General features: G+C 35.9%; 1 protein-coding gene across 2 annotated transcripts; it reads right to left on the minus strand.

The window, feature by feature from the left end:
• Positions 1–16,682: 16,682 nt before the first annotated feature.
• Positions 16,683–25,596, minus strand: LOC109066271 (dynactin subunit 4-like). Of its 2 annotated transcripts, XM_042738141.1 has the most exons (14): positions 25,424–25,596; positions 24,764–24,834; positions 24,330–24,508; positions 23,801–23,844; positions 23,596–23,703; positions 22,973–22,993; positions 22,389–22,462; positions 22,115–22,227; positions 21,732–21,841; positions 20,939–21,012; positions 20,784–20,838; positions 20,482–20,589; positions 20,052–20,149; positions 16,683–17,570 (listed from the first exon to the last, which is right to left on the minus strand). In XM_042738141.1, the coding sequence occupies exons 1-14, from the start codon at positions 25,556–25,558 to the stop codon at positions 17,357–17,359; spliced, it is 1,404 nt and encodes a 467-aa protein (XP_042594075.1). In that variant the 5' UTR covers positions 25,559–25,596; the 3' UTR covers positions 16,683–17,356. The 2 variants fall into 2 exon arrangements, with proteins under 2 accessions (XP_042594075.1, XP_042594076.1); XM_042738142.1 differs by lacking the exon at positions 22,973–22,993.
• Positions 25,597–25,935: the final 339 nt, after the last annotated feature.

Genomic DNA, 25,935 nt, shown 5'->3' on the forward strand with positions numbered 1-25,935 from the left:
TAAAAGGACATATGGGTTATATTACCACCCAAACCCAGTTTCCAACAAGCTCAATGTCCGTATATATCAACGCTTAGCCCAAACAGAGATGTGTCCTCTATTTTCGCTCCATCAAGCAGGCCACAACAGCTCATGCGTGTTGTAATTTCAGCCTTTCGCCAAGCCTTAATTGTTTGGTTAGGCAGTAAACATAAATTAGTTGCTCGCATCTTTTCAGTAGAGAGCTCTCCTCTGTAGACAGAAACATTTGCGTTGCTTAGTGAGAAAACAACTTGTAAATAACCTTTGTTATTAAAATGCGGCAACATCTGTGGTGGAAAAAAGCCATTTTTGATGAAAATATGGTCACAGACATCTACATGCTGAGTGAGGCATGTACGATATGTATACAGTTTGTGTTGGCTGTAACTTCTGCATTTGGAACAAGTATGCTCTCAAAATACACAAGAGAAGCTTATACCTATTAGCTAGTGATGGATGATACCACAGCTTTTCTAAATACTAAGACAAATATTGCATATATCAAAAACCAATTCAAAGGATAAAATGGGTATTATAACCATTTATACACTATATTTAAAAGCTATCATTAACAATTAAGAACCTTTTAATTATACATACATTTTACATAAAGTGTGCAATTTTTCCAACACTGATACCAAAATTTAGATTTTTTTTTTAAATAAAATAAGTTACAATGTGCTTTTCTAATCAAAATCTGGGTATGCAATATTGCAAGATTATTTATGCACTATATTTAAAAACTATCATTAACAATTAAGAAACTTATAATTCTAAATATATTTTACTAATTGGAGCTAAAATAATAATAAAAAAAAATAAATAAACTTCTATCTTTCTATGTAGCAGGATAAGTTACAATGTGCTTTTATAGTAAAAAGTCTGGCTATGCAAATCTATTTCATCCTTGGAATGTCTTCTGAGGGAAAAAAAAATACATGGCAGTAAAACTCGCTGTAGTTGTTGTTTAGGTCTTGCAGATTCTTCCAACCATTTAAATTAGGCAAATATAGCAAATACTAGGCAAGTTTAGCTTTATGCTATTTGGTAAATGTAAAAATTTCACATGATGTTATGATAAGCAGATGGAGAAAGACATCCAATTGTAACAGTTATTTGCTAACACAGTCATTTTTTGCACCAATAATCGTAAAATATTGATACTCTTTTATCAGATGCATGATTAACTAGGCTCTGAAAGGCAATGATTTATATGTATTAAGACGTTCCTTGCCTTCTGTTTAAAAGTAGCCCATAAACATTTCAATGTACCCCCACCCACAGGAGAAGGTGTGACACTTCGCTTGTCAAATAAGATATTAAATCACTCTTAAGTGAGGAACTTTAAGGATTTTTTTCATCAGGATGCTTGTTTTTACAAGTCCCCTCTTCCTGGATGTCTGTCTATGTTCTTGGATTAGCGGAGCGTTTGCCGGGTCCAAATAAAACACAGCTGACATCAGTCGCTGGAGTCCTGCCCTTCGAAAGCCAACTCAATCTAAACCATGATCTCTGAGCGAGATCCTGTCCAGACAATGCCCCACTTCCCTTTACACCAATGCAAACAGGTCTGGCCATGGAGCGCTCACAGTAAAAACAGGCTGACAAAGAGCTGGGGCTGAATGGGGGCAGAGGAGCCAAAGTATGGGATTAGTTAGCAGAGGGTTGACGGGGTCCCTGCAGCACGGACGTGAACTTCAAAGGCCTGACCTCTCAGTGATGGGAGTGATAGATGCTGTAATCTGAGCTACATCGGTCATCCTGTGTGAATTTACAGGATGGCATTTTGTACTGATGTTGATGAAAGAGAATTTTGATGGATAGACCTAAAATAAGCAATACATTTTCAAAATAATTAAGTTGTTTTAAAAAAGTATTTTTTAATTATTATTATTTAATTTTATCTGAGGTTTGCCATTTTCCAACCCTAAATTCAATCATTGTGAAAATAAAATAAAATAAAATAAAATAAAATAAAATAAAATAAAATAAAATAAAATAAAATAAAATAAAATAAAATAAAATAAAATAAAATGCTGGTTTAATCTATTTCCCATTCATTTAAACAACTAAATCATATTTGTTTAATAATTTTTCTTTAAATAACTCCTTTTTTACCCTTTTAATTCTTGATTTTATCAGTTTGTTCTAGCAGTAAACATTAAATATATATTAACATTAAATTAAGATGTCACAAGACAATAAAAACAAAACAAAAAAAAAAATTGTTACTAAAGCTGGTTTAATCTATTTCCCGTGAATTTAAACAAGTACACTAAAATTACACTAAATAGTTTTAATTCTTGATTTGTACGAATTTGTTCTAGCAGTAAACATTAAATATATATTAACATTAAGAATAAATAAAATAAAATAAAAAATATATTAACATTAAATTAATATAACAAAAAAAAAAAAAAAAAAAAAAAAAAAAATAAAATAAAAAAAAAAAAAAAAAAATAAAATAAAATAAAATAAAAATAGGACATTTTGTAACTGCATATCAAAATGGTTGAGAAGGTCCTGACCTTTAAGGAGGAACTGGCCAAAATCAACATTAAAGGAATGGGAAACAGTTAATCAGATTAAAATAATAGTTTTCGATAAAATAAACATGGGATTTGTGCCTCTAATAACAGGATATCATCATTTATTTATTACAAACTAGAAACTAGCTTTTAGACACAACTTTCAGCCCTATCCAGAGACAATTTTTCTATTTTAGTAGACCTAGCTTTTTTTTTTTTTTTTTTTTTTTTGCAACCTTGGGAAAATCTAAGTGCAGAACACAGGGTTTCACGCTTTGGATTTCACACTTGGCTGTAAGCAGACAACAGGTATTGAGTGGAGCTCCATAATCTTGTTGGATGGCATTATGCATCGCTCCTAGTGTCCTGATGGGCCAGTGGAGTTCTCTGGATTCGGTTTTCCTCGCTGACAGCCTTTAATCCACTTTGGCTGGTGTTGGCAGCGCCAGGCCGGGGCTCAACAATGCCTCGCTCTGTTCCCCATCACATGTCCCGTGGAGAGCTGCAGATGCGCCGGGGCAGGAGGGAGCGCTATGGCCGACTTACTAGACGTTGGTTACAAATCTTCCATTTCAGCGTCTTCATCAGCTCTGCAACCCTTCTGAAATCTGCCTCTCCGACACACCAGTCCCTCAGCTTCTGTAAGAACAGCTGCCAGCAGCTCACAGACAGTTAAACCCACGGGTCGTTAGGGACGTCAACACAGATTAAGGAATTAAACTGTGACTCTGATTAGGAACAGATATCACCACAGAGATGCCTGACGTCTGTTAGCAGATTGTCTTTAGCATCTTTAATGTGCTTTTTTTCTTGTTTTGTTTTATTTTATTTTATTTGCCCCCTTACCACCAAAGGTCTTTAAACAGTGAACTCTTGAGTTATTAAAGTAGATCAAGTTCCAGAAAAGCCAAAATCTTGTTTCGCTTCAGTGTTTCAAAAGCTTCCCATTTGAGACAAACTGCTTAATATCATTATCTTAAAAGAAGCCACAAGAAAAGAAATCAGATTCATGCAGATGAACTTTGAGATTTGCTAAATGCATGGCACCCCTTTGAGGGAAATGCACTGTGAGGCTTCAAAGAGGACGGATAACAAGAGCTGTTTACTTTGATGCAAAACTGCAATGCGGTGTATGTCACACAGCCTTACACAACCAGCCTCATTCATCATGACGAATGTCAGCAGACGTCAGCACATTAGGTTACCATGGGAATTTGTTTTTGTTGTTTAAAAAAACAGACAACAACCACCTCCCCCCACTATTTTTTAAAAAACATTAATTAACTAATTATCAAACACACTACCATTATTATTAAAAAAAAACCATTTTATAAAAAAAATAAAAAAAAAAAAAAAATAATTAAATAAAACATTGTGAATTATTAATTTATGCACATTAGTTTAAAAAATTGACACAGATTTTTATCGAACTGAAAAAAAATTTTAACTGAAAAAATTAATTATTGTGAATGACAATTAACGTAACATTAAAGTTAAAATTAAAAAAAAAAAAAATACTCTCAAGCAGGCAGGGCTACAACAGAGACAGAAAACAAACTCAAAACCCAACATAACTGTGACAATGTGCTGTTGAGTATCCTCAGAAATATTTCACATTACAGAAGTAAACACAACCATATTCTCTTTCTTTCTACATCTGTGCTTAATTTCATAATTTATGTAATAATTTATGTAAGTATATGTGTCTTACTCAGTTTTCTAAGAGCCAAAGGCATGTGCTGTGTGAGGCAGGGCACTTTCTCTCTTAGTATGCTGAACTCAGGCATGTTGTTTCAATACGTCTGAAAGCCTCAGTAAGCGAAAGGAAATCCCCCCTCGGTGACTCAGAGCTGCCAGTATGTGTGTGTGTGTGTGTGTGTGTGTGTGTGTGTGTGTGTGTGTCCAGGCCTCATTTCACCAGAACACTGACCTTTCAAACACACACTTGTAGACACATATACATAAAGTAACAGAAGTTCCCAAAAATAAATAACCCAACTAGTTCTTTATGGATCAATGCACAGTGTTTATGGTTATTTTAATAGATTCCAAAAAAGGCCAATAAAATGTCCATATTTAGTGACAGAATGTCACGTATGTGAAGTGAATTTGAGTGGCATTCAACAGCTTCTTTAGAAAAATCTTTTAAAACTTATGTTTATATAGTCAAGGATTGCTAAGGAAAGACTCTTATATGATATGAGTTTCCAAAGAACACATTCAAATTCATGAAATTCAAGGTTTAGCTTTCTCCTCAGTCATTAATAGTTGAGTAAGTTGTTTTGCAGGCATGCTTCTGTGGCATCGTGAGTGGCAGCTCTACCATAAAGCCGTCAAAGTGCCAGATACCAGACATGCAGCCAATCAAGTGTAAGAAGGAGGCAAAAAAATATTCAGTGCAAGAAAACAATATCATTATTGTTTTGAAAATCAAAGAGCTGGGCAGTAATATTCTGTGTAGAGCAAAAATCCAAGCCTCTCTTTGCTTTGCTAAAGCTTTTGCCAGAGTTTCTAACCATAGTAAAGCCTAATTAGAAGCTACACAGATGTTAAATACCAGTTTTGGTTATGAGAAAGTTTCTTCTAGAAAGCATGAACTCAGTAAAGCAATACTCAAAAAGGAGAGAGAGAGAAAGAGCATGAAAACAAAGCTTGACTGTAATTAAGATCAGATTTCTTATTTCTCTTTGGCAGTGTGACTGATTATAATGAGAAATAATTTACCAAACTGTGCTTGCTAAGTTTACTATAGCTAATTCTTAAGAATTTGAACAAACTTGCAACCCTAAGGCGTTTCATACATCCTGCATCTCTGACTTATATTAATGTCCATATTAATTGGATACAGAATTCACACTAACTCTAACTGTATAAAGTGAAATATTTAAAAAATAAAAATAAAAAATGAAACACCCAAAAATGAAAATTCTGTCATTAATTATTCACCCCCTCATGTCGTTCCAAAGATATTTTTGATGAAATCCGAGAGCTTTCTGACCCTGCATTGAAAGCAATGCAACTGCCACGTTAAAAACAGTAAAATAGTCCATGTGACATCGGTGGTTAAATTTTATGAAGCCATAAGAGTACCTTTTGTGTGTAAAGAAAACAAAAATACATATTTGACAAGCATTCATGAGAATACCACAATGCATGCAATTTTCATTTTTGGGTGCATTTATCCCTTTAAGATGAGCACACTAACAGCAGTTTCTATTCAGTAAACGATTCAATCCATTTATAAGTAGATTTTGTGACTTATCCAAACAGGCAATTTATAATCTATGGTCATTATTAAAGGAAATATTCAATGTAGTAATGATCACTCATTTCATCAGAATTATTGCACTTTCACAAAAGCATAAATCAAGAGAACATCAACTCTCAATGTTTATTTGCGTCATTTATTTTCCTAATGTATTACATTCATCATATAAATTAACAGAGTCTTTATAAGGATAGAGAGTCGGACTTGTAACCCGAAGGTCATGGGGTCGAGTCTCAGGTCGGGCAGGGGTTGTAGGTGGGGGGAGTGAATAACCAGCACTCTCTCCACCTTCAATACCACGACTGAGACCTTTGAGCAAGGCACCAAACGCCCAACTGCTCCCCGGGCGCCACAGCATTGGCTGCCCACTGCTCTGGGTGTGTGTTCATGGTGTGCGTGTGCACATGGATGGTTTAAATGCAGAGCACAAATTCCGAGTATGGGACACCATACTTGGCCACACTCTGGCAACCCCAAACATGAAAGCGAATGAAGGCTTAACAATGCAATAATGCAAATGTCAAATGAAAATGAAACATTTTCAGGATAAATAACCAGCAGGCAAATATTGCAGACAACTATGCCTAGTTTATCATGAGAAGCAGAAATCGTGATCACAAGAACAATACGACTATCCCTTTTTAGCCCTACTCAAAAATCTGCAGCACAAAGTGGGATATCTCTCTATACAGACAGAAATAAACAGCGCAATGGCTGCCAGGTGCCATCAGGATCATCTCATTAAACCACAGTAACAGCAACCCTGCAGTCATATGTGCCTCTCACATTGCATTACTGATTCAAGTTCCAGAGACTTGTTTCTGTCACTGACCTCTTGTATAAGCACCCCAACAACTAAAAACACCTTCATAGCCTTAGGTGACAGCTCGTAATGAAACAGCTTGTGGTTGGAGATGGCTGGACTAAACCTAAGTGTTGATTTAAGGTGTCAGAGCAGCATATGGTCACTGGCTCTCCCCAAAGGGATATTATTCACAGGTGGATGGAGGAACGAATGCCCAGGGTTTCAGTTTCTGACCCACCTACGAATGCGTGCTGACAAACACACTCTGTGGGACTCGTCTGGAAGCAAACCAAGCTTGTTAAGATACGTAGAAGTCATGAGCTTAGCAACTTCTGTTGTATTTTTACCTCTCTTTAATTAGCGGTTGGAAAGAAAAGGGCAATGGAAGGAAAAAAGAGAAGAGTGATTAAATGAATTAGTGAACAAGAAAATGGAAGAAAATCAAGATGTGCATCATGATTCAAGTCTTTTATGCTCAACAAGGCTGCATTTATTTAATGAAAAGTACAGTAAAAAAGGGAAATATTATTACAATATAAAATAATTGTTTTCAATTTTTATTATATTTTAAAATTAAAATTTTCCTGTGATGGCAAAGCTCAATATTTTTGTGGAAACCGTGCTACTTTTTTTTTTTTTTTTTTTCAGAATAAAAGGACAAATATAAAGTTCAAAAGAACATCAGCGTACATTACAAAATCTAGTGAGCTGCATCTGTAGACAGTTTATTAACAAGCTTTTAATTAGAAATTACACTTAGACACCTCATTTTCAGCCAGTTTTAAAGCAGAATTTGCCTGGCAAATGAAGTGAAAGAAATGTAAAAAAAAAAAAAAAAAAAAAAGAAAAAGAAAAATGATATAGCTATAAAATATTACAATTACAGACTATTTTCCCCAAAATATGTGATTTTTATATTTATAAATTGCATATTTGCACATACTCTTGCATATCATTATTGAGAGCATCTCCCATGCATTTCTTGTGCAGAAAACTACTTGTAGTTACCACTTATGTAGAATGCTCACTTTTGAGATTTGTTTCCATTTTGGAGGCTGCTGCCTTTGTTGGCCATAGACTGCACACTAGGTTTTGGAACAGAGCCTTTTTCTGAGTGCATTAGGAGAAGGAATGCTTTGTTTTACTGTTTCAAAAGGTCATGTTTTGATAACCCTCTGCATGAAAATATTTATGCACTCAGCGGACCACGGAAGAGGAAAAAAACCCTTTAATAAAGGATCACAGCCGTCATTCGCTGGTATGTGTTCCTGTTAACATTACTGTGCGTAGGCACGTAGGATCTTACAAGTCATTTTTTTCAGGAATCACTTAGACTACACTAATCGAGCTGTATGTTTTTTTGTGCAGGAATCAATTACTATATATAATTTTGATTTACTAAAAAGAATCAGCTTGTAAGAGTCATAAACAGAACTGACCTAATAAGTGTCATTTGTTTGAGAATCGAGGCTACACTGGATAAGCAGTATGCTTAACGCTAATACTGTAACGTTAAGCATGTTCTGTGTTTCCAAACCTAAAGAACATCTGGGAACTGCAAAGCAACTTTATTCAGGATAAAACACAAGCATATGAGAGGAAAAAAAATTAAACACCTCTCAACACAAGAAGGCATTGTAATGGGAAACTTGTCTGACTGCTTCAAAAGTAAGAATTGATCCCAGACTCTGAGACTTTCCCCTAATCTACAAGGCCCAGTCATATGACCTACTTCTAAGGGTATTTCAAACCCACATCCTCCACTTAACCAATACATGTCATCATTGACAAACTCAGTCCAGTTCTTAGCCCAGACAACTTAAAGCAGAGGCCCAACGGAAGCCCATCTCAAAATGACTGGAGAGGTGACTGGAAAACTACAGGAAATCAAATCTGTGAGCCACTCTGACAGGAAATTAAACAAAACAACATGGTTTCAGACAAAAACCCAACCAAGCACAGAGAGAATCTTCAATGCCAGACCCAAATGATCCGAAACCCAATAGGCCGTTCATGCAATCACTCTCAAACACTCTCCAGGGGCCTGCCTCATCTGGAGATGAAAATCAAGATCAACACGCTAAAATATCTGGAGCTTAAAGAACATGTGCTTGGAGAAACATGCAGCATTAACATCCATATCCGTCTCTGGTGATATATTCCTCCCTCCAAAACTTTTGCTTTAGTAATCTCACAATAGGCCAGACCAACATATTGAAACCATAAAGCACACACTCGATCTGTATTTCATCCAACTGTCTCATTCTATTAGCAAACAGGTTATCAAATCAAGCCCAGACACGGGGTTCTGTGCTCCAACCTGTCATTTCCAGTGTTATTAATAAAGTTGCTTAAGAAAAGCAAACCACATCTGGATAATCTCACAACTGGCCTCTGCTTGTGAAAGGCGTGTCTCCTTTGACCAACCTCAATCAAAGATCTAGATTAAACAAAACAAAACTTCAAGACTGTATGGCAAACTGTGCCAACCACATATTAAATGTCATTACGGTGATCATCCACTTTTTTCAAATCACATGATTTAATATATGAACATCATCTAATATTTTAATCTTTTCAAGTCTGAGATATAAAATAATAACTGTCAGGAAAAATCAATTCGGAACAGTTGTACCTTTAGAATTGTGTGTGTGTCCGAATATTATATTTGATACATCATGCTTTGATGGCTCATGTAGTATAATATAATGAGGTGGCGCTCATACACATTAGTTGACAAGCTTTTTTCCGAGACGAAGATGAAGACGAGATGACAATAAGCTCAATAAATGATATGAAATGACGAAATAAGACGAGACTAAAATGTATTCAAAAAGATAAAAACTTAACCAAAAACCTCTTTTTATTTTCGCCAAAAAAGGAGACAAAATGTTATTGCGAACTGCTCTACACGCCTCTACTACGCAAGCTTCCATGAGTGTACACTCTCTTTTTAAAAAAAATGGTACAAAAGTTGTCACTGGGGCAGTACCTTTTCAAAAGGTACACTTTTGTACCTTTTAGGTACTAATTTGTACACTTTAGGCACTAATATGTACCTTTAAGGTACCAATATGGACTGTTTGGGTACAAAGGTGTGCCTTTTGAAAGGGAACCGCCCCAGTGACAGCTTTTGTACCATTTTTCTGAGAGTGTATGGCAAGCCGTTTTGACATTTATTCATTCTCAGAATATGAATTATTTATATCAACAATTACATTTTTACTAGTTAAAATGTTAATTCTTGATATCAACAATGACATCATCACTCGCAGAAATCGAATTCTTGATATCAGCAATTAAATTTCAACTAGTAAAAAATATTATTCTTGATATCAAGAATTTATATCCTGGGAATGGCAATAGGCAAGCCATTTTGACTTTTACTCATTCGCAGGCTATGAATTCTGAATATCATCAGTTCAATTTTCACTAGTTAAAATGCTCATTCTTGATATAACAAATATTCAATTTCAACTAGTAAAAATAATAATTCTTGATATCTGTAATTGAATTCACAATAGTCTGATATCAACGATTCAATTTCAACTAGTAAAAATAATAATTCTTGATATCTGTAATTGTATTTTCACTAGTTTGATGTCACCATAGGCTGCCGTTCAAAATCAATTGTTGATATCAAGAATTGATTTCTTACCAGTTGACATTTCAATTTCACATATCAGAAATACAATTCTTACTAGTAAAAACTTTTATTTTTGATATCAGTAATCACATGGTTACTAGTACAGATGTCTATTCTTGATATCAACAATTCAGTTGCTACTAGTTAAAATTTTAATTTTTTATATCAATAATTCGATTGTCTCTAGTGACAATGTTAATTTCTGATATCATGAATGTGATTGTTACTAGTAAGAAAGCCATTTTAGATATCAAAAATTATATTGATATCATAATACATTTTCAGATATCATAAATAACAAATGTAACATGTTGAAATACATTTACAGATATCAAGAATTCCCATTTTTACTAGTAACAAGGTAATTATTGATCTCAACAAAGGGAGTTGATATCTGAAATTGCCCTTGCAACTGTGAAAATAGATTACTGATATCTTCAATAATATTTTAACTAGTAACAATATTTTTACAAATATCTAGAAATGCCATTTTTACAGGTAAGAATAGCTATGGTAATAATGAGTTCATGAATATTAATGAGATCTGATTTTCCCACGATCCCCGATTTAGCGTCAGCATTTGCCAAAGATGGCGGAAGAAAATCCACTCACAGAGACGGCTCCTCCTTTATTTATTCATTTAGTGATCAATGAAACCTTTTTGTAGGTATTAGCTTTTGTGTACAGTTACTACAAAATTAGGAAAAACAGTTATTATTACACATTAGTTATAATGCGCCAAACAAAGTTTGAGTGTTTTTTTTTTATTTTGTAAGGATAATCATGTAAACCTAATTTTTTTCTGTCCAGCAAGAGTTCATTTTAAAATATCAATATCAATTTAAAAGTTGTTCTAACTTTATAAAAATCAGTAAAGATTTTACAGCAAAAAGACATCTCTGTAATGTTTTTAGAATAATACTAAAAGGCCTTTTCTAACAAAAAAAATAATAAATCAATCACATCACAGAAAGCCTGTAGTATATTGTCAACAACATGTTTTTTAGCTGTTTTGATCATGTTTTTAAATAAGCCTTAGAATAATTTGATACAGTAGGCTTAATCTCAGTGTTTTTGCTCACTATGCTAAAGGCAGTCTGATGGATGCAGTTGTTTGTTTCAATACACCTTTTATGCTCTTCAATCCATTTGAGCTCAAAAGGCAGGTCCAACCTTGTTCCAGTTCTGTGTTACAATGTGTCCTGCCTTCAAACCAGCCATGCACCCTCTTGTCTAATAACCCAAAATAAACCTCAGTCCTCATCAACAATAATAGAGGGATGTGGTGTGGTTTTGGCACTACCCAGCCTGCAGGGAGCAATGGAGGATGTGCATCTCTGCAGCATCCTTCCACACCCTCTGGCTCCTTTCAACGCCCAATCAGCCACAGCAACAAAGAAACATGAACCTGCAGCACCCGGCCAGCATACAAATGATGACATCTCAAAGGTGCTCTTTATTTGAAGGTTGGGAACCTGTGGACTTTACAGTAAGTTCTTGTGGGATTCCTCAAGGTTTGTTCTGCATTTGTTGCCTTTGCACACGTCATGCACACACTAAAAGACAAATGCTTAAGGAAAACAGTGAGTTTTGGACAACTGCATATATGTCAGTTTCAGGCAAAGCAGAGCGGGACTGCTTTCTCAAGAGTGTTACTTTTCACCAAACCCTCCAAAATCAACATTCCACCACAAGCTAAAAGAAAGACAGCAAGCATGGATTTCACAGACCTGGCCTCGTCTCAAGGCACAAAGACTGAAGCCATTTGTCTATGTAGACATGGTCAACTACCTGTAATCAGTCAGATGATGGTCCGGTGAGTAGAAGTGAAACAGTGATTAATTGGGTCTTTCCAACATCCAGCTTAGGCAGAAACTTAGAACTGTGTCAAAGCTGTAATCTAGAAGTTAGCACACGCTTTGACATTCATGTGGGCGATGCATGTTTAAATCATACTTGCAACATTTCCTGATACTGTTCACTGCGATTGACTGTATTTCCTGTCTGATGTCTCACTGTCCCTATTACTAAAGCATAAATATTGTATACTATAAAGCATAAAATAAATTAATAAAAAAGTATAGTCAGACAGATGTTTTTAAAGATGTTTCTTAGGCTCTATTTTATATTCTATTTTATAAAAATACAGTAAAACTGCAATGTTGTTAAATATCATTACATTTTAAAACAAAGTTGGTAAACTTTCTATTTTAAAAATCTAAATTATTTTTGTTACTGCAAAGATGAATTTTCAAAAGCCAGTCTTCAGTGTCACATGATCCTTCAGAAATCATTCTAATATTTAAATATATCATATAATATAATATAATATAAATCATTCTATGATTTGGTCCTCAAGAGTCATTTTTTTATTATTATCAATGTTGAAAACAGATTTTTTTTATTATTCTTTTATAAAAGTAATAACAGCATTTATTTGAAACAAAAAGTCAAAAATCTTTTGTACTATTATAGATCTTACTGAAACCCAAACAATAGTTATATTTATTTAACCAAACAATTTGTGTTTTTGGTGACTACAGTATGCAGGTCTTGCAAAAATACCCCAAACTTTAGCACAGAAAAAAAAGAGAAATAAAATTGTCCAGGCAGCAATAAAATAAAGTAAAATTGCTCAATGCATCTGCTTTTAATCAACTGCTTCTGAGTCTCACAGGAGCTGCGCAGACAATACCAATACTATACGGGCATCTCAGAATTCTTCATTTCTGATATTTATGTTGAAACGTGGACCCCTGCTATCTCTCAGCTGGCCTCTGAGCTGTACTGCTATGAAGTGAGTTCAGAATTTAAGACTGCTTTTGTAGGTGATGTCATGGTGGAAATCTCCAGACATCTGTCAGCTTCTCAATTTAATGTGGAATCTTTCTGTGCTTTCGCTAAAGATAAAACAACACAAGGACATCACAGACCTGGAAAAACTACAAGATGGGAACCATCATTATTTTCCATTAGAAAATACATAAGATACAAGGCTTTGGGGAAAATGTGAGTTTTACATCATTATGTAATCGTAATAGAGGAAATTGCTCAAGCGTCAGAGCATTAAGCTGGAATCTTAATTCTGGCCAAGACTTCAAAGTGTTTTAATATACTGCACGTCTCTTGAAAGGTTTCCAGGTGAAGATCATCAAATAATTTCAAGCTTCATTTCTTCAGTGTGGAAAATAGAAAGCAAAAGAATTCTGTTTTGCCTAAAATGTGCACTCGAAATCACCCGAAGCAGTGTCACAGGTCAACGCTGAAGGACACCAGTGGAAAGATGCTGCCGGAACTGAGTCTTTACACAAATATGTGTCAATTCCATTAGAAGAGGCCTTCCAACAGCCCTTAATGGCAGCGAGGGACCTCAACCGTGCAGTATAACATGACATATAGGTTTAACGGTATAAGAGAATTCCCTAAATGGGAAACAACCGGAGGTGGCTAATCCTTCACAGAGGAGCCATTAGTGAACTATACCAGGGTCTTTCCCATCGTAATGGACCAACCTGGAATATAAACATTCTTCATTCTTTAGATGGCCATAGACACTCAGAGCTGGAGACGATCTCTGACACATCGTTTATCAAAGCTCTCTATGAGGTGTTTAATTACAAATGGATCCAGTGAGACAGAAGACAACAAGGCTTTCAGTTTCTGACAACATCCTGAGTCTAAAGTCTCTCCTGGTATGGGGACTTTTTACTGTGGCAGTTTTCACTTCTACTTTGGACTTTTATAACTTTTGAGGTTTAGCTGCACTTTAGATCAGCAGCACTAGATACTTTACATGCATATTAGTCTGTAGCACATTTGCAGAAAGAGGCAACACAAGGCGTTTTCGCGGCTATAAACAGGTCTTTCATAAAGATTAAATAAAGTAACAAATCATCAGGATTTAAAATCATGATCTGTGCTGCGCCTCTGTAGACGTATTACAGATGTGCCACTTCCTTGTGAATACAATTATGACCATGAGTATGACCATTTTTTTCTGTTTACTCATTACTAATACATGGGTAGCTGACTTGAAATACATTAGGGATGCTGACGTGTGATGCTATATCTTTAAAATTACTTTAAACTTTTAAAAAGAATTGTATTATCATGTCACTTTTATGGTCTCTCTAGAATTTAGAATGTGTGTTATTTTTAAGTACATTTTTTAAATAAATTGTCACACAACAGGACTACATGAAATAAATAATTAAATAAATGTTAAAATTAATATAAAAAAAGGTCAAAAATCTACAAAAAGACCAAATATATAATTAAACAAAAACAACAATAATAAATTCATAATGTCCATAAACACTGTTTCAGGTGTAGCACCAATAAATAAAAAATTAATCATGGAAACACTATGCTACTTACGGAGTCAAAGGCATGGAAAACATTAATTGAATAGTGTATCTTTCCTGTCACCTAGTATTTATTTTGCTATATGCTGCCCTATCATACTTTATATAAATGTGAATCAAATTCAGTTTCAACATTTTTTCTTTCCACCAACTTCTTTTAAAAGGTCAAAAGATCTTTTAATCTATCTTCCTCTAAAGATACTTAACAATCAGCACATGAAGTGTTTTGGCCTTGCTGGTGTATGCAGACATGCCTATTATGAAGAAAAATGAATGCGTCATAAATGGAAGCTACGGCTTCCTTTTCTTAATAGAGCCATAGTTTAAGATGATTATCTGCGAAGCAAGGAGACAAAACACATCTGGTTACTGTTCCAAAAACGAATACAAAAAAGTCTAGATTTCCATATCCACATCATTTACTGCGAGTACTACAACCATGCCAATGTCAACAGTGCAGAGAAACACTGAAGTCTGCCAATTACTGTTGAAGCTCACTTTATTTTTATACCCAGACTCCCCCAGCACTATTGCTATAGACTCTGAAAGGCATTACACTAAGACCGTACTTTGTCAACATTGTAAAATATAAAAATCAGGTGTGCTGTAATGTGTGCACACTACAGTGCAGGCTGTGCTGTTTAGTTAGGACACAAGAAATATGACATCACGCTAAAACACAGCGGGATATTGTGTAATTTGTAAAATACAGGGCAGTTAATGTTTAGCCAGACTGTGCAGACCCACAGTTCTGAATCGTTCCATTGACTTAGTCAATTTATTCTTGGCTTTGCTTGTCTTCAGTAGGTAAGAGCACATTAAGGCCTGTGGAAAGTACATTCATCTTAGCATGAATGTCTAAACACTGTACATAAGGCCATTTTAAAGCCTCTAGTTTACATTTATGCATTCATCAGAGTTATAAAAAAAAAAATCAACAGCGTTTAATGAATAATAATTACAAGTCAATAACATGTTAATAACATGGTGCTTTCAAGTAATTAAGACGGATCATTTACTAATAGGCTGGTCTGTTGACTGCACAATGTCAAACATTAAGACCAAACATTTTATCAATGATAGACTGCCATCTAGTGGACAGCATCTAACATTGAATGAATTTTACAGAAAAAAAGTTTACCTAAAAATTAAAATAATTCAGTTACTCACTGTCATGTCGTTTCAATCCCATAGTCATGTGATTTTCTTTCTTTGGTGAAACAGAAAAAGGAGAATGTTTGAAGACTATCCTGGTCACTCGTGTCAATAATTACTGGGTACCGAAGGCTGACAAGCTTTAAAAAGGCACAAAAACAACACAAAGCAGAAAGTAATGGAGTTGTTTGGGGGTTTTCTTTCCCCCCAAGTCTTTTGAAAGTCATGACACTGCTTTGTGTGAGAAACACACTGAGAAACTGTAGTTTTATTCACTAATCACTCCCTAAAAACAAGCTGTTTAACGCTATTTTACATAATCCTTTGGGTGAAAAATACTAATACTTACTGGCAAAAAATAAATAAATACTAAAATTAATAGCATGTCATTTTGAATACAGCATATGTTAATGAATGACTGATTCACTGGTTTTGTAACTTGGATCAACCGATTCATTGAAAACATCAACTCAAAAGACTCATATCCACTTCTCTAACAAACACAATCAGTAGAGCTTTCAGTGAACAACTACTTAAACTTGGGTCCTCACACAAAGCCTTCAAACGACTTCAATGATAGTTTTAAATTATTTGACAACCATAGTCCCCGTTCACTTTTTTTTATAATGAAATGAGTGTCCAAAAAGAGAGCCATATAGATAGACATTATGGTTTGGTAATTATCTTTTAAAATAAATTGAAAAGAAATAAAAAACTGATCCTGTAAAATTTTTAAAAGCTTATACCTTTAAGTAAATGTTCTTTTCAGAATATAAAGGAAAACTCAACAGGGCTACTCTACACAGCATATCTTAACAGCCCTGTTGAACCATTAATACTAATAATATTAATAATACTAATACTAATAATAACAACAACAACACATCCAGATCCATCACTTTTCTCACATTTTATTGCACAAGACTGCTCATCCACATTTAAGGCGGTCATATTAGAACCTAAATCAGGACTTCCGGCGACTACCATGAGACAGATAAATAAAGCTGAATGCACTGGTGTTCACCCTCTGATTTAATACAGATAACGGGATAAACAGAGTTGGTTATCAAACGTGTTTCACAACTAATGACTTTGTCTCACTAATTAGTGCCACACAACTGCAAGTGACATTTTGCTTGTCTTACAGCAAATACAAAATATTAAATTAACACAAAAACTAGATAAAGCATTCATCTAAATGTGTTTATTAACACTTAGGAGAACTGGAGTTGGAACCGTGAAATATAACAGTAGATGATGTCACTGTAATCACATGCATTTAGATACATCAGCAGGGGGCGCTACAAACAGAGAGCGAGAAAGAGATCACTGCGCAAAGCATCTGGCACAAGTGTAGGAGTAGTGTGTGCTGTTAAGTAACTGCGTTCCTGTAAGTGATGTGTGTGTGCCTGATAATATTTACACTCACTTCACCAAGATAATGAATGTCTTCATGAGCAAGAGAGAGGTTGTGTAAGTTTGTGAGTTTAGTGCCACATGTTGTTTAACTTCTCTGTTTATGCTTCAGAGTGTGTTTATGTTTGTGTGTAGCTCATGTGTGTTAGGTTCTCAAGTTGCCAGGGGGCCCAAGCTAAGCTCCACATGGTGTGTGAGCCAGATGGCCTCACTGGTGGCTTCTCCCTCCTCCGTGGGTCTGATTGGAGCAGCGAGGTTCCGGAAGTCATGTCGGAGTTTGAAAGCGACTGTGACATCACCCTCCTCCCTCTGCGGAATCACTTTGATGAAGAAGCCAATCTTGTTTGACTTTCTAAAGGCCACCACACTGAAGATACAAGAGGACAGACTGTTATTCATGAAGGGTAAAAACACAGGAACCGATGATATCAGATGATTAAAAGCAGACATCCCAAGAAAAATGGACTAAATGCAAGGTTTCTGGACTTTTAACAGCAGTTTTGTGTTTTGTAAAGTTTGCTGCTTCAGCATTTGTAGATTATTTTTCCACACGTTTCTATGGTATACTGAAAAACAACGAGAAGCATATCATAAGTTTTAAAGGCTTTTATTGGCAAAAAATATAATGAGTCAATATTTAGCATCGACCCTTGTTCTTCATAACCTCTGCTGTATGCTGGATATTAGCTTCTGGGCCAAATCCTGACTGATGGCGATCCATTCTTGTCTTATTAGTTCTCAGAGTTGATCACAATTTGTGGGCTTCTGCTTGTCCACTTGCCTTTTGAGGACTGACCACAGGTTCTCTATGGGATTGAGATCCGGGGAGTTGCCTGGCCACGGATCCAAAATTTCAATGCAATGATCTTCAAGCCACTTCTTTATCACTCCTGCTCTTTGACATGGTGCTCCATCATGCTGGAAAATGCACGGATCATCACCAAATTGCTCATGGATCGTTGGAAGAAGTCGCTCTTGCAGGATGTTTTGATACCATTCTTTAATCATGGCAGTGTTTTTGGGCTGAATTATGAGAGAGCCCATTCCCTTGGTTGAAAAGCAACCTAACACATGGATGGTCTCGGGATGCTTCACTGTTGGCTCAAGACAGGACTCATGGTAGCATTCACCCTTTCTTCTCCGAATAATCGATTTTCCAGATGTCCCTAAAAGCCGGAAGGCAGCTTCATCAGAGAAAATACCTTTGCACAAATCTTCTGCTGTTTAATCCTTGTACTTCCTGCAGAATATCAGTCTGTCCTTGAGGCTTTTCTTGGAGAGAAGTGGCTTCTTTGCTGCCCTTCCTGACACCAGGCCTTGGCCTCACTATGTGTGCAGATGCTCTCACACTAATCTGCTACCATTCCCGAGCAAGCTCTGCACTGCTGGAGACACGATTCTGTAGCTGACTCCTCAGGAGGAGACTGTCCTAGCACTTTCTGGACACTCTGGGACATCCTGAAGACTTCTTCACTGCAGTCAAACCTCTCTCCTTGAAGTTCTTGATGATCCAGTAAATGGTTCAAGGTGCAATATTCTTTGTCGCAATTTTCTTGCATGTGAGACCATTTTGATGCAAAGCGATGATGGCTGCACATGTTCCTTTGGAGGTAACCATTGCTAACAAGAACACAATGATTTGAAGTGCTTCTTCCCTCCTTTTATAGCAATCAGTCTGCTCTTACAATCTATTTAGTATGATAGTGATTTGACCTGACTAGTACTCATTCACACTTTCACATGTGCTGCTGCTATGATTAGTCATTTTGTGTCAGGATCAAAAAACTGTGAAATTTGTTTTGTTTTGTTTTTGGTGAAAAGTTAATTTTTTTTGGCCTATGAAGCTTTTAGCAATTATTTAAAATGCATCTGATCACTCTACACAATAATCTAGAAACAATGTGAATGAACTTCACAACAGCTTAAGCAGCAAACTTTGCAAAACAAAACATTTATGTCACTGCCAAAACTTTTGGCCACGAGTCTGTATACTACTAAACTGTAGGGAGCACAAAAGTTGCATAAATATACATAACTTCACAACAACAATAATTCTTTAATGCATAAACGGAGGTTAATCTAAAAAAGTATTCCAACTTCAAAAAGAACAGCTTGGAATATAAATCCTATAGCTTAAATTTGTGTTAAACCACTTATATTTAACCTTTTAAAACCTTGAGAACACTGACCCAGATTACTTTGCATTGTAAGTGCCTTTTCTCAAAACTCAAACCACAATTTCTGATTTTGAACAAAACCCGGGGTAAATTATTTTCTGTGCTAATCAGCATTATGCTGCATGCACAGTTGATAATGCTTTAATAAAGAATTTAGTTTGACGATGTTTTCTACACTGATTGTGGTAGGAAATTGCATAATTTCACAGAATGGATTTATATACAGCTATAGTTAAGGGATAGTTTACAAAAAAATCTGTCATCATTTACTTACCCTTAAGTTGTTTCAAAATTATATGAACATCTTTCTTCTGCTGAACACACAAGAAGACATTCTGAAGAATATTTGTAACCATTACCACTGACTAGTATGGAAGTCAATGGGGAACAGAAAAGAGGTAGGTTACCAATATTCTTCAAAATATGTTATTTTGAGTTTAGCAGAAGAAAGAAAAGTCATACAGTATCTGAAAGCATCATCAAAATACCCAAAGATATTTCAGGAACTGGGGGTTTCACTTAGTGAATGACTGATGTTCAAATTCAAAGCAGATTACATGCAGCCCTACTTATTAATAAACAAATAACGTATTCACAGTCTGAGCCCCTGACTCTGTATTACTGCAATCTCATCTTCTTGGTAATAAATGAGCTAAATTGGTGGTCCTTACTCTGGGTCATCCTGAAAACCTTGAGGTTCTGCCAGTTCATCATACTCAGCGGCCGCATCTTTCCCTGCCAGGACCAGTTCCTTTGTGGGCACCAGCACCTATTAAACAACAATATTTCATAATAAAACCATGGGGGCACAACACAAGGCAATGACACTCTGCAGCGCAGTGAAGGTGAGGCTGTAATGACTATCATTTCCCCTGCAGTGGCCCACTCAAGGTAAATAATGTCTGTCTGGAGACTGAACTGAGTGGTTTTTGGAGAGCCATGCTTCTGCTTCAGCTTCAGCTCAATCTAGATAAACACCTGTCCAATTCAATAACCAACCACCAGCCATCATTATAGGACATATACACTTCTTAAAATTCATTTCTATCATTATAAATCATCTGTACTGTTAGAGATATAGGCTCAGCTGTGGTGTTTTACCTTGGCAGTGCTGTTAATATCATCTGGGTCTCCTTCTTCACAGGTGTACAGAGACACATGGGTGATGTTCTCCACTGGGTTGGTCAGGGTCAGCAGAACCTGACTCTCCTGTATCACAACAAAACACTACAATTGCTTACAAATTTTTAAAAAAGTCTATAGCTTAAAAGGTCAAAGAAGTGTAACCAGACTAAGCCTCAAAAGTCAAATAGTCTTGATTTATTTACAATTTATTAAAAATGGGATACAAATAAATAAACTGCATGATTGTGTTTAAGTGTCCAAGAATTACTCAAACTTGCCTTCAGGTGACGCAGGTTTGGAATGGACATGATTCTCACTTCAGGAATGTAGCTCCTGTAAAGAAGAACAAAAAATCGTTAGTTGGTTCATTTAATGAAATATACACTATAAGAACAGCAATTAAGAGAATTTAGGTCACAAACAAAGGACTTACACTGCCACAAGCTGGATTTTGAACTTTATTGAAGTTGGATTAAATTCTGGTTTGCTCAGATTGTGCTCACATTTCTGAAATTAAAGGATGAGGAACAGTAATTAACAGCACTTTTAAAGTGTTATTTAACAGTTTTGCAGATTAGCTCACGGGAATTTAATACAAATATGAACTCAAAGAGCTTTTAATCTATAAACTACATACATTTGTATTTTGTGGCCATTAAGATTTTTTTGTTCTTCGAAAGAAATTAATGCTTTTATTTAGCAAGGATGCATTAAATTGATCAAAACCAACAGTAATGCTATTTCAAGTTCTTGTGAACTTTCTATTCATCAAACAATCCTAAATTATATATATTATATATATAATTTAGGCTGAAAGCTGAAACAATTCATTTGCGGCGCGCAAGTTCAAGATCATTTGTGATTCATAGAGTTCACATTTGAAAGAGACGTACGTGTGTTTTCTGTGCGTATGTTCGAATATCATTATATGCTTAAACATTAAGATTTTTACTCATGGAAATTACTAAAGTAGTCAAACCTGTTCATTAGAAGGGGCCCAATACTTTTGGCAATTTAGTGCAGTAAAACGAATTTTTTTTTAATATAGGTTACATAAGAGACTCCTTTCAAAAAGTATTTGTAAAAATTTTACAGAATACAAACTTTTGAATGGTTATCTACATAAAAGAAAATCAGGCTGAATGATATCATCGCAGTAATTCAACGGCAGCTTCCTGAATGGCTTTCTTCTGAGTGAAAGAGAAGCTGTGGGTGTATTTACATACCCTGCAACGCAGAGAGCGTTTCATTAGCAGGTGCTTGTGTCTGGGGTGCAGCTGTGAAGCTCCTGCAGGCTGAAAATCAGGCTGTAGCAGCCTCTGGCGAAGAGTCGTTACTGCATTGAAACAAGTAACTTTTAAAATATGCATCATATAACCCACGTCAATAAAGATCTAGTCACCATTGCCTTAGGAAAGCAAATTTGGTTCAACTATATCAATTTCAGTTCTTACACATTTGATCCTGAACATGCAACCTCCAAAATAACCCTTTGACGCCTGTGAGTCTGGATATATATGGCTGTGCCTATGATTACTGCACTACAAATGGTATCAGATTTAAATAGTAATTAAGTATTATTACTGGGTGAAGCAAAGATGAGACCAACCTTCAGGTAGGTTGACAGGGCGAGTGTAATAGTCTTCAGGCAGGGGCTCCACTTCATCCAAAGCCTGTGCTGACTCTATAGTGATCTCTTTCTGGTCCTCTCCTTCTTTTAATCTGAAAATAATACAGCATCATATAGACAAAGTCCACAATAATTTAAAATGTGATGCATCAATTACACTGGTATTCAACATAATTAAACCTGCTTTAACAAAAAACACTAAGCTGGTACAGGATGTACCATAACATTAATGTTTTTGAAAGGCAATACTTACGAAAGGCCATACAGGGCACTGATTGGGGCTCCAGATCTCTGTCTCTGTAGTCTGGTTCCCAGTCCATACTTCTCCTTTCAGACATAAATACACACCACATGAGTCTATGATAATAAAGAGTTATTCTAGGTTTAAGGTACAGCTCATTATTATTAGATGAATGCTAGTGTCAAAGTGTTTGTTGAAATGGTGCATTTAGTAATAAATAACATAGTTTAAGCACAAACATAGTCCAAAAACTTGTTTTCCAAGAAAACCGACTGATTGACTAAATGATTGATTCTGGGTGAAATCTTGTTCTAAATCTATATAATCAAATAAGTCTGCAGCTAAACTTCAAACATCATTAATAAACTCTAAACATAAATACCAGCCAACAAGGACTGTCCCATTAAAGATTGCCTGGCAAATACAAAGATTCGATTGTGCATAGAATTCCAAGTAGCAATAGTGAAGCTCATGTGATCAGCAGCAAAGTCATTTAGTAACATATTAGACATGCTAAACTGATGGAAGGATTGGGGGGAAAAGAAAGACCTTCTTAGTGTTTCTGTAAAAATTGTGGGGAAAAAAATACCACTCACCACCACGTGAATAGTGTGTTGCTGGAGAGGGGTATAAAACCAAAAATATCAGCGTGCACAAGCAAAGAAAAGGAGAGAGACAGAATCAAATGAAACAAATCCATTCAAGCAAACATTAAAGTGGCAGTCTGAAGCACAAGGAAACAAGGATTGCATTAGTGAACAAGACATGCAGCTCAAAGTAATGTCAGTAACCAGAAATTAACCATTTCAAGCCCTCATTTCTCCAAATTCAGTGCATCCTTGGTTAAAACAAAAGCTTACTAACCCCTAACTTTTAAACTGTAAAGTATATGCTGGGTAGTCACATTTCAGACCATGCTAGGTTTAGTAAACTTTGCCAGCTTTGATGAAAATTTAAAGTGAATTAAATATGATTTAAGTTTTGTACAAAATGTGCAAGAAACTGATTTAATTTATTGGAGATTTTCACAATTTAAAAATAAATAAATAATCACAACACAAAATAGCAGTACTTCAGTGTAACTTTTTAGCATTTTGACAAGACTCTGCCCAAGTTTAGAATCTAGACAAGACAAACCACACCCGTTTAGTGCTTACTAAATGGAAAGTAAATGTTAGGTTAGAAGGGTGTTTCTAGACACAGTGGTGTGAATGTTTACCGAGAAGGCCTGAGGCATGAAGGGGCGTCTTCGTGCCAGCTTCTTCCTGTCTCTCTCCAGCTTCTCTCTCTGGGCCAGCTGCTGGTAATACTCAATCAGCTTGTTGATCTATATAGAGATAATAACTGATTTGTCAGCTACTTGAGAAAGTCAGAAGGAAAATGTAATATTCATTTAATAAAAGGAGATCTTGTTTTAGACATACCCTCTGAGTATGAGGGTTTTCTGGTTCCTGCCATCCTCCACTGGCTAAAATATAAAATGAACGATGTTTACTATAATGTGCATGCAGATTAAAATGTTCTAACCAGACAAAAAGTGAAAAGTAAAATGTCCTTAATTTCAATATTTTTTGGTCACTTGATTCTATTTCTGCCATGTTCCAGCCCAGAGTGAAATATAATCGGCACAAAATGATTATTAAAATTCATATTCTGTGATGAGCTACAATTATGACTCCTTCCACAGTTTTTCACAGGGAGTGCGGTCAGTAAAATTACACTAAGTGAATGCATCACTTCTAGTCTGAACTTTACAAGATTTTTTATGTATATTTATAGTATACATAAAATTAACCCCAATAAATACAACAATTATCTTAAACCATTAAAAGTCAACCAAAATAACCATCTTAGATTAAATAGGACAGGTTAAAGTTGAAATCATCCGAGTTGCTGATGAACCAATACAGACACTGGTACATACATCCACATCAAGGAAGTGCCAGGACTCACCCACAGATTTGTCAGCCATGCCTACATCTCTTGAGGTCCAGCGACAAAATCCACAGGCCAGGTAGTAGGCCTTCTTCATGGTGGTTTTGGTTGGGTCATCAGGCAGTGGTGCTGGGATGTTGGTGGCCCGTGTGGAGAGGGTGTGCATACAGCATGGACAGTCAAAGCAATTGGCACACCTGAAACCAGTGTATCACAAACCATTCAACAGCATTATGAGGAAACACAATCTATGAGACCTGATATATTATCAGTCAGTTTATTAAATAAATGTAAAAAGTGCAGCGAGTTTTGATGTGTCAAAACTTACAAATATGGCAAGCACGTAATTAGTTAATGACAAATGCCAAAGTACAGATGATGTTAGATGATTGCGATTATTGCCCGTTATTAATTCACAAGCTTGTCAGATATTTAGCACAGATGCGGTTTACCTATTCTTCTTGAGCTTGGCCTCAGCTGACGGCATGTTCTCCAGACAGCTGGGACAGAAATGAGAATCGACCTACATAACAGGTATAACACAAAAAAAATTATAAGACAAATCAAATCTTTTAGCTCAAGGAAATTGTATAACATGTATTGGAAAAGTACAGAAAGGCTAAATGGAACTTCGTCATTGTGTCTGAGGTAAAAATAAATAAATAAACAATAATAAAAATAGCCCAAGCTGTCTGTACAGGGTGTGGTAGTGTTTATGCCTTCAAAATAACACGAATGGCTGCTGCTGTAAACCCTAACACATTGAATTCAGAACCTCATTCTTTTTGTAATGTACCTATGCACATAATGGAAACGAACGAACAGTAGATATTTCATTTCATTCAGAATTCTTCTACTAGCTTTTAGCTTGTCACATCCCTAAAAAAAAAGTGGGTGGTGCAGAAGTTAACTGACTGGTTACACACCCAATTGGATAGCTCTATTGCCGTATAAATTATGACAGAAGGATAAACTAGCCAATCACAGACGCAGAATTCGTTCCACTTCTACTGATAGGCGGGAACAACACTGCCATCACTAGCCTGTTAGCTCGCTCTTAGCATGGCTAACAACCATTGTGTCAACTAAATGTCCCACCCCGCGTTACTTACTTCATGTGACACGCATTCCAGAGATCGCAGCTCACTGCAATATCGGCAAAAATACAGCTGAGAGAGCGGGACTCGAATCTTTTTCTCGCCTCGGACGAGATAAAGCACCTTCTCTGGCTGCAGCAACGTCGCCATTTCTGACTGAGTTCCTGCTGCCTACGTATTACGTAACGATCATGCGTCATCAGACGTTCTTTTTCTTCTTCTTTCCAGTTTAACGGAGGTTGGCATCCAGCTTATTGGTGCATTATCGCCCCCCTTTCTGCCCCGGAGTGTGGATCAGATAATAGGTTACTATAAAACTTAAAGTCTATTCCCTTTCCTGCACTTACATGACACTCACACACCCACACACACATTATACTTTAATTATCCATTAAATCCTGTCGAAAACTCCTGCTTCCCTTAAAAATGTAACCAATATTCTACTCTGTGTCCTATTTACTGTGTCTAGTAACCCTGTTAATGTGTTCTCCTGCACCCCAATCTCCCTCAGCTTATTCTTCATTACC

This window comes from Cyprinus carpio, chromosome B14 (assembly GCF_018340385.1).
Source record: "Cyprinus carpio isolate SPL01 chromosome B14, ASM1834038v1, whole genome shotgun sequence".
NCBI lineage: Eukaryota > Metazoa > Chordata > Actinopteri > Cypriniformes > Cyprinidae > Cyprinus > Cyprinus carpio.

Bases quoted from the DNA above. Each gene is read 5' to 3' on its own strand.
- LOC109066271 (XM_042738141.1), bottom strand. From the start codon at position 25,558: ATGGCGACGTTGCTGCAGCCAGAGAAGGTGCTTTATCTCGTCCGAGGC. The intron at 23,704-23,800 runs GTATGTCTAAAA...ATCTCTATATAG, and splicing joins AAAACCCTCATACTCAGAGG to ATCAACAAGCTGATTGAGTA. The intron at 21,842-22,114 runs GTTGGTCTCATC...GTTTCAATGCAG, and splicing joins CCCTGTCAACCTACCTGAAG to TAACGACTCTTCGCCAGAGG.